The sequence below is a fragment of the Camellia sinensis genome, chromosome 14 (assembly GCF_055761805.1).
Source record: "Camellia sinensis isolate YWXY chromosome 14, ASM5576180v1, whole genome shotgun sequence".
In the NCBI taxonomy this organism is placed as follows: Eukaryota; Viridiplantae; Streptophyta; class Magnoliopsida; order Ericales; family Theaceae; genus Camellia; species Camellia sinensis.
The window spans coordinates 40,988,896-40,999,418 of NC_138974.1; the positions used below are offsets into that span (position 1 = coordinate 40,988,896).

General features: G+C 35.1%; 1 protein-coding gene across 1 annotated transcript; it reads right to left on the bottom strand.

Moving 5' to 3' along the window:
• Positions 1 to 585: 585 nt before the first annotated feature.
• On the bottom strand, positions 586 to 2,988 carry LOC145806934 (protein FAR1-RELATED SEQUENCE 5-like). The gene is made up of 4 exons (XM_082904793.1): positions 2,641 to 2,988; positions 2,483 to 2,540; positions 821 to 2,387; positions 586 to 733 (listed from the first exon to the last, which is right to left on the bottom strand). Exons 1-4 carry the CDS (start codon positions 2,986 to 2,988, stop codon positions 586 to 588), a joined length of 2,121 nt encoding a protein of 706 aa, XP_082760919.1.
• Between the last annotated feature and the right edge of the window lie 7,535 nt (positions 2,989 to 10,523).

A 10,523-nucleotide genomic window follows, 5' to 3' on the forward strand; every position in this document is an offset into this window, starting at 1 on the left:
ATCAGGAAATGATTCTCCAAGGTCTAGCAGGCTTACACTTCCGAAATACCGGTCAAGTATTTCAACAAAATGATTTGGGATTTATTCACCTTTATTTTTTAAATGAATCCCCAAACTAAGAAATTTACAAGTAGAACAACGTAGACAAATGTCAATTTTGATAAGAAAACGAGGCAATTTCAAAAAATCAAAACTGAAATATGAAGGGAGCCCCACACGTTTGGGGTGACATAGCCATATTTATGCATTCTTTGTTATTCATTAAAAAGAAAAACAAATAATAGAGCTGAAAAAGATAGAGAGAGAGAGGGAGAGAGAGAGAGAGAGAGATAGACATTGCAATATTACTAGTGATTGTAAACTCATCCAACGTAAGGACAGCTCATCCAACTTAAGGACAATATTCGAGCAAACATATTTGGAGTTATTTACCTTTATTTTTTAAATGATTCTCCAAACTAAGAATTTATGGATATTGTGAAAGATAAAAACACCTAAGACATCAACAAAACGTAACTAATATGCACTAATGTCTCCTTGCAAAAACAATGTATCAATCACTATAAGGCTCATCATAAAACTAAACTACACTTGAGAATTTGTCGGTTCATCAATATCTTCCATGTGGGGCTCCAACTCTGTGTTCAAGAATGTTTCAATGTCTGAGTCGCTACCCTCTCTCCGGCTAGTTGAAGCCAATTTTTTACACGTTCGCTTCGTGTGTCCGATGCTCCTACAGTAGCAAATAACACATAAACAATTTTAATAATCATGTACATGCAACAGGATGGAAAAAGGACATGCAATTAAAGTACCATACCTATAATACCCACAGCGCCTTGGTTTTAGAGGTTTACCCATAGAAGATGTCCCTCCAGGGTTCCCTTTGGTCTTCACTACATTAGGATCACCAACGCCACATAGTTTGGGTGCAATATTTTTGTCCCCAACCTCGGTATTATATTTTGTTCGCATTGCCCAGCGCTTTTTCATCTTCAATGTCATTTGGAAAGCCATTTCCCTTGCCTCTTCAAAATCGTTGTCTGCGTGTGAGGCATAATATGACATTTCACTAAAACATGAGCTTAGTATACCGAACCGGGCTGTCTGTGTTAGGGTGCTACAAATTTGGGTAAGACTTGGTTGTTGATATCCTGACCTAGCACGTCTTGTCCATCTCTTCAAGATACAACTCGGTGGAATACACATTAATTGTTCAGATTTCATGACAGCAACCATGTGGCAACAAGGGATGCCAAACGATTCAAACTTCAAGCAACAACATTTTATTGTGATATCTGCTGGAAAATACTCAACCGTCCATGTGCTTGTTGGTGCCTTGTACTCACCAAAACGATAGGTGCGACGATCCTCCAACTCAACTCTTTCCATCACAAACAATTTACCCTCTTTGCTGATTTCACGTCGAAACAATGAAAAAATCTTCCGAGTAAAGAGCTTAGCTGCATGTTTTTCCAAACTTCTCAATGGCGTAGTCAAAACCGGGAAACTATTCTCTGTTTTAGATTCTGTTTCTGCCTCATTAACACGCATCCTAGCAAGAGCCCTATCATATTGTGCTACAAATTCGTACAACTTTACCTTTTGTTGTAGGAACATATTGAAATATGCATTCATACCCTCGACACGTTGAGTGCTCCTCATCCCAGCAAACATGTGACCACGAAGATACGCCTCAGCCCACTTATCACGCTTGCGGTGAATCTCCAACACCCAGTTATTGTTCTCCAACTTGTATTGTTTCACCATACGAGCCCACGCATTGTCAAACTCAACAATTTGACATTTCTTTAACATCAACTGCGCGAAATCACTAGTAAATTCTGGTATGTGGACATTTGTTGAGGCATTTTTCTCCAGATGCCAAGAACATAAACGATGTCTGCAATTTGGAATAACTCTTTCGATTGCCTGACACATTGCCCTATCACCGTCTGTTACAACAGAGATGGGTCTTTGTCCATCCATGGCCTCCATTAACGTTTCCAACACCCACGTGTATGTCTCCATTGTCTCATCAGGCAACAAAGCACATCCAAATATGATTGTCATAAAATGGTTACTCACGCCAACTAGAATCACAAATGGCTTCTTATACTGATTTGTACGATAAGTTGTATCAAATACCAATACATCACCAAATGCAGCATAGTCCATCCGAGACCTACCATCTGCCCAGAAAATCTTGTCCAACCGGTTATCCTTATCGACGTTGTACTTGAAAAAAAATAATGGATCTGCATCTAGTTTAGCTGATAAGTATCCTAAGGCACCCTCTGCATCCCCTTCTGCGAGTTGTACTTTGCGCTCAGCTTGGAACTGGTTGTGCAAATCTCTGTGAATGAAGCCCACCTTCTCATAACCCCCTGATTAATGGACCATAAAATCCATGATTTGACTCGTTGTCATACCCACATTGCGCATGGCATTTGCTTGAGCTTTGTCTGCACTTGTTACAAACCTATGTGACCACAAAAAAGGGACGCAGTGTGGTGCTGCCAAGGGATGGTTATGCTCCCCTACAAAGTGGGTCACAACATATTTTTTAATTGTCTTGTCATAACGCACACGAAATGTGGCACTACAAAAAAGTCTAGTTTCTGCCCTGGGAGTTCTCACCCGTTCCACACGCTGTAAGTATTTCTTCTCTCTTACACCTTCCCTTGAACAAACCCATTTCCTACTCTCTACAAATTTGTTGTCTCCACAAATTCGTTTCCTACTTCTTCGTACGCTAAAACCGATGACCCTAGCGTATGCATTGTAGAAAGAATAAGCATCCTCCTCTGAATTGAATTTCATTTGCAAAACATCAACCTCAGTAAGCATTCGTAAACAATCATAGGTTTGGGAAGCTAACCCTTCTTCTTTCCCATCGACAACATCATTCTTGCCATCCGGAGCAACTTGATTGTCAATTTTACTGTTGACCTCTTTCTGCCTACTACTTTCAGGTTCATCCGTCATATCTACATAACAAATCGCATAGACAACAGATGTGCACGTAGACAACAGATGTGCACGTAGACAACAGATGTGCAGATTTGGCATCAGTTAAATGCAAATAATAACAAAGTACACTCGTAAATGCCATTATATAAATTAAAATCAAACAAATCAACACAAAAACACACCCGCCAGTGCCCTCCTATAAATTAAAATCAAACAAATAAATAAGCACACCTGCCAGTGTCCTGCTATCAATTCAAAGCAAATAAATACAAAAATACACCAGCAAGTACCCTACTATAAATTAAAATATAAAAAACCACACCCGCCAGTGCTCTGTTTTCAATTATCAATTCTTAAAAGAAAACGAACAAATAAGCACATCCACCAGTGCTTTACTATCAATTAAACGCAAATAATAAGAAAACACACCTTCAAGTACTCTACTATCAATTAAAATGAAACAAATAAATAAAAAAGCACATCCATCAGTACCCTGCTATAAATTAAAAGCAAACAAATAAATAAGCACACCCGCCAATGTTTTGCTATCAATTGAAAGGAAATAAATTCAAAAACACACCAGCCAGTGCTCTGCTTTCAATTATCAATTGTTAAAAGAAAATAGAAAAAAGCACACCCGCCAGTGCTCTGCTTTCAATTATCAAATATTAAAACAAAATGAACAAATAAGCACACCCGCCAGTGCTCTGCTTTCAATTATCAATTGTTAAAAGAAAATAGAAAAAAGCACACCCGCCAGTGCTGTGCTTTCAATTTTCAATTGTTAAAAGAAAATAGAAAAAGCACACCTGCCAGTGCTCTGCTTTCAATTGTCAATTGTTAAAAGAAAATAGAAAAAAGCACACCCGCCAGTGCTCTGCTATAAATTATCAATTCTTAAAAGAAAATGAACAAATAATCACACCCACCAATGCTTTGCTATCAATTGAATGGAAATAATAAAAAAACACCTGCAAGTACTCTACTATCAATTAAAATAAAACAAATTAACAAAAAAGCACACCTGCCAGTGCCGTACTTTAAATAAAATCAAACAAATAAATAAGCACACCCGCTAGTGCCCTGTTATTTATTGAAAGAAAATAACTAAATAATGCACACTTGCAAGTATCCTATTATCAATTAAAATAAACAAATAAATAAAAAGCACACCTGGCAGTGACTTGCTATTAATTAAAAGTAAATAAATTAAAAAGCACACATGCCAATGCAACTGCTACGGAGGGAGGGAGGGAGGAGGTATAGCTTCACTTCTACGTTAAGATGTAGAAATTGAGGACCTGTGACAAACAACAACAGAACATCGAAACAGAGTTAGTAAAGAAGACAATACTTAAGGAGATTTATGATTATGGGGCGAAAAGGAAGGATCTATGTATGAAAAATATTATTTTGCACATCTTTTCACATTAACAAACTACATAACCAATAATAGAGATGAAACTGTACTACTTTTGTTCAAAGAATCAATAACCATTACATAAACAGTTAAACAAATGTACCAACACCAACTGATTTAACACTTAAAAGATGAAAAAAAAAAGATCTAGAAAGAAACAAAATATATATATATATATATATATATATATATATGTATATATTATTTGATTGGATGGACTATTGGATCATTTTTTTGATAACTCGGTAACCACATATTCCTAAATCTAGATTTTAGATTCAAAAGTTCAATAAGAGTGTGGGACACCTCTTAAACACCCATATATATTGCATATTGCATAATATTTTTTGATAAAATATTGTCAATTATTTAGGAATATACATCAATTTGTATCTCTATTTGTTTGAGACGAAATGTGTTTACTTGCTAATGTAATTGTCTTCTTCTTCAAATATTATATAAAATTAGTGAATTTAATTGAGTCACCCTTAATCTTGTCATATTTAGTGAACACAAGTATAAATGGAAAGAAGTAAAAGAGTTCATGTAACACATTTGTTAACCTAATGTCCATTTTATTGCTTCGGATTGCAACGTACAATTCTTATATTGAATGCACTCATGCCAATTGACAAAGAAGCCAGCCCACCACCCCTCACTATCTTATACAGGTACCTTCATTGGATCTTTACCAAAGTATTTAAAGATAGTTGCTTTCACTAGTATTATAATATATCATGAAAACAGTGACATTTGAAGAAATTTTTAGTATGTAGGACATAGTAGCAGAAGTGATGAGTATGTGTTGTCACTACCACTATTGCTATGAATCAAAATAAAAACAAATAAAGTTGTCTCCATTAACTTGGGAGATTGCTCCATAGTGTTCACCCTGAAAGTTCCATGAAAGCTCTTCTAAATCTTTCATTTTCATGGACAGCCTTGTTCTTGGTAATATAAACTAGTTTTATGAGTGAAGAGATGATATAGGATCAGTATCTTCTACAACGAAGTAGAGACGACAGTGGACATAGGACATAATGATTTTAAAAAAAAAATAGGATGCCTACATGGTGGGCAAATTTTTAAAATATTTTTATTGTTTATGTATATGAATATAAATTTAGGGCATAGAAATATACGAGGCATCAATATATACGTACATGTACTTTTTTGTTTTTTAACTTCTACCCTTCTTTGTTTCTGTATAGTTTAAAATAGAGAAAAACACTAAGTTGCCAAATGAGACCGTAATATAAATATGAGGTTCAAGTACTAGTTCTTTCATAGGATTCCACACACAAGCACACAGTGCACCAAAATCTACGAGTTCTTTCATAGGATTCCACACACAAGCAGATTTAGCGTATACAATGGATGTGGATCCCAATAGGAACTACTCCATTTGGTTGCATTTTGCAGAGATTGATACTTCTGTCACTGGTATAGGTCAAAGGGTATTTGACATCCAAATAAATGGTGATATTGCTTTTCAAGATATTGACATTGTGAACATGAGCGGGGATCTTTACAGTGCTCTTGTACTGAACATGGCTGTTGCTGTTAATGGGAGAACTTTGACAATAACCTTTCACCCTACAAAAGGTCATGCCTTAATTAATGCTATTGAAATCCATGAGGTTATTACGGCAGAGTCTAAAACTTTGCCAGATGAAGATAAATATTCATTCCTTAATTTTCAAATGTTTCAGATTTTGTTTTACTGTTTGACTTTGATGAGGTTGCTAGATTCATGTTTATTTAAAGAGTAATGATATACAAATAAAAAATTTACTTACAATATCTATACATAATTATTTGTCAAATTTATATTCATCCATTTTGAATCAAAAGACCCAAAAAAGTGACATTATTTCGAAACTGCCATCGAAACGTGATGATGCCTTACGATTTGTACCCTGTGATAATGTTGAAACTACCTCCCTAAGAAACTCTACCGCTTGGTTTCTAGAGGAAAATTTTGATATTAAACAAGGGTATCAAAAAATTTTTTTTTTTTCGGATAAATAATAAATGACGGTATCAATATTGTTAAGAAAGTTTAAAAAAAAAAAAAAACCTCTAAATTAAATGTCTACGACTGTCTTCATACTAGAGCATATAGTGGAGATGGAGAAAAGAAGTTTAAAGAACAAATAGAACAAGAAGTTTAAAACCAATTCGAAGAAGTTGATCATTTGTTTGAAGTGATTCGAACCATGCATGGATTGTGTGTCAATCTAAAAGAACAAAAATGGAGGTATAAAGGAGATAACCACTTGCAGGAGTTTCTTCTTCAACCCAATAGATAAAAGAGCAAGTAAAATAAGTCTCCAACTCTAAATTTCTTCTGGCGGGTTAAAATTTGTCCAATTTTTTTGTATTTAAAATAAAATATTGTTAACTCAATATTTTCTTATTTTTTTTACATTTGATTAGTTAGTTTATAGTTCGGTTAAAAAAATTATTAGCTTTATGAGTTTATCTATACAAGTGGTTTGGTTGTGATAAACAGAACAGATCTGGTATTATGATACTTTTGATAGACATTAGACAATGTTAAAAACCACTCCACAATAGCCTAAGTACCCATAAGAACCAAGTAATGAAATCATTACAAAATTAGGTTTTTTAACTCATGTGCCCAATTCCCACACCACAACAGAAAAATTCCCTGTATGTTTTCTCTTCAAGTATGATAAACTGTCTATCTATATTAATATAGTTAGATAAAGGCACATATAATGTTAAAATCTTCCACATTACCCATGAGAAAATGAAAAAAGATGGAAGCTGCAATGTAGTATTCTAAGAAATACAAATACGAGAAAGAAAGTACCCATAAGAACCAAGTAATGAAATCATTACAAAATTAGGCTTTTTAACTCATGTGCCCAATTCCCACACCACAACAGAAAAATTCCCTGTATGTTTTCTCTTCAAGTATGATAAACTGTCTATCTATATTAATATAGTTAGATAAAGGCACATATAATGTTAAAATCTTCCACATTACCCATGAGAAAATGAAAACAGATGGAAGCTGCAATGTAGTATTCTAAGAAATACAAATACGAGAAAGAAAGTACCCATAAGAACCAAGTAATGAAATCATTACAAAATTAGGTTTTTTAACTCATGTGCCCAATTCTCACACCACAACAGAAAAATTCCCTGTATGTTTTCTCTTCAAGTATGATAAACTGTCTATCTATATTAATATAGTTAGATAAAGGCACATATAATGTTAAAATCTTCCACATTACCCATGAGAAAATGAAAAAAGATGGAAGCTGCAATGTAGTATTCTAAGAAATACAAATACGAGAAAGAGCAACAGAACACTGATAATGACTCATGAAAATATAAAATGTGAGAAAGGGATTGCGGTCTAGGTTTTCATAGACCAACCCAAGGATTGCGGTCTAGGTATTGTCCTATTTTTATAAACCAACCCAATCAGTTCACAAACGTGAAAGGGGCAGTTCAAAGAAAGGGATTGTGGTCTAGGGTTTCATAGAATGGATATGGAGAAAGGGGGAGAGAAAAAAGCTGCAGAGAGAGAGAGAGAGAGAGAGAGAGACATACCTTCAGGCGAAGTCGAGGGTAGGTCTTCTTCGCAGGGATGGTCTTCGAGGGATGGTCTTCGAGGTCGAAGAAGAACGTCTGCGTGCTGTCTCAAAAACAGGGGCTTTGGGGGAAAAAAAACTGAAGAAATTTGAAAAAAGGTCACCACCGGTTGAACAGGTTGTGAATATTCCTAATTAAATTAATCGGTGGCTGAGATTAATTTATAAAAATCTGATGGTTTAAAATAGATGTGTATATGATGTGCACATCTTATTGAGGTGCACATCTTAACAGCTCCCTCCTAACAATAAATGCTAATAGAAAAAAATTATTGATAAAATGTTTAGGGGTAAATTACGTTTACCTCTCCTAAGGTTTCTGACAAATACAGGGACCTCCCCTATGGTTTGAATAATTATAATAACCTCTCCTGCTTTACCTGACAATGTCAAAATTCTCTCATTTTTTAACTGCCGTTCACACTACTAACAGAAATTGATGATGTCATCAGAGATAAATAGTGAAATACCCATAATGCCCTCAAGTGTCTTGAAACACTCTATGAGTTGGGTTACATGAGATTGAATCTACCCTTTTATTTATTTATTTTTTATTTTTATTCCTCTTATGCTTCATTCCTTTTTACTTTTTTGACCAACACAACACAATCATGCTTCCTTCCTTTTAACGTTTGACCAACACAGCACAATCACCGACCAACTCTCTTCTTCATCTCTTCTTACCCTTCTCAAAGGCAACCAAATCAAAACCTGCAGTAGTCCATTTGGCTTCATAAGCAATCAGATTAAACACACAAATAATGTTAGAATGTTAATTACAGAAACACAATATTCAGATAAAATTATTTCATCTGGATTTTTATTTGATTTGAGATTTATTTCTTTGCTCTGGATTTAAGCTTTAATGAGATTTTTTTTATTGAATCTTTGTTTCAGGTTTCAGTCAAGTCTTTGGAAGATTTGGATAGTGATATAGATTTGTGATCATTTTTTAATTGGAATTTGGGTTTATTTTTTTGGTGTGATTTGGTTTTAAATTAGAAAGGATAAGAGTGGGCAACAAATGAGAGAAGGAAAAACGAAAACAGATGGAGCAGATGAATTTTGATTGAAGAGCATGAAAGAGAGAAGAAAAAAAATGGTCATCCATAGGGAAAAAGAGGAAATAGAAGAAAGAGTAAGATGATAGGAGAACAAGGTGAATTTTTTTTTCCCTCATTTTTGTTTCCATTTCCATCTTCTGGTTCAACTTCTACCACTCACTCTTCCTTCCATATCTTTTTTTTGCCCTCAAACCCTCCATATACACCACTGCCTCTCTCTATCTCCCCCATTTACCAACAAACCTTTTTGTTTCAACCTCCGTCTTCACTTTCTCTGTTCTTAACCTCTAACAAGCAACATCGAAATCAAGACAAACACCACTATATCTACAGCCATAGTGATCAAGAACTCCATGGACGCCGGTGCCACCTCCCTTAAAGACTAATCGCCATGAACTTCTACAATGACGAACATTAAGACGATGAGACCTGGTGGTGTACGATGATCGGCAAGACCAGCAAGATCAAGATCGACGCTATTGAGAATCTGTCTTCGGCATCTCTTTCTATCTTTTTTTGGCATTGTCGTCTCGTTCTGTGCTCCTCATGGGTTTGGTGTCTTGATTTTCTACTTGTTGAGATATAGTAGCGTATACAGTTGGGGCAATGAAGATTTGTGGTGGTTGAGGGTTACGAAGTTAGAGGTTGGTAGCAATGGAGAGTCGAAGAAGGTAGAGGGAGAAGGTAGAAATTGGGTGTAGTGGAGGAGAAATGCAGAGGTAAAGGAGATGAAGATGGATAATTATCAAATAGAATGAGGTGCATGATAAGGTTGCATGAGGAAGTGAACAAAGGGTCTTTTGTCTTTTTGTGCTCAAATGAAGGGGTAATATTGTCATTTTGTATAGGCAATTAACATTGTTTGTACAAAATTGACAGAATGGGGAAATCTTGACATTGTCAGGTAAAGCAGGGGAGGTTACTGTAATTATTCAAACCACAGGGGAGATTCTTGTATTTGTCAGAAATCTCAGGGGAGGTAAATGTAATTTACCCAATGTTTATTGTTTGAGGACCTAAATAAAATAGCTTGAAGCAATCGTTTCCAAAGGTTAAAAAAACATGTTTTCTTATTCTACAGCACAACCAATTAAAAAAATATAGTTCTCAAAGACTCCAAATAAATCTAAATTTTATTGACGAAAAAACAGAGGAACATAAATAATGCATTAAAAAAATAATGTATAAAAAAACAAATAATTAGAGGTAAAGAAGACCATTAGGGTTTGGGCCGGGCTGATGGTCTGACTAAAACAAAAGGGAAAGTAGACCTTCTACTACGGTTTGGGCGAGGCTGGTGGTCCGTACCAATAAATAAATAGGGAACTTACTGATAAGTCTTATGTACTGAGTTCAAAACCCAACTAATCCCAAAATAAAATACTTGCAATAATTAGTCTAATACATTTTTAATTGTTACCAAAAAATCTTTTTTTT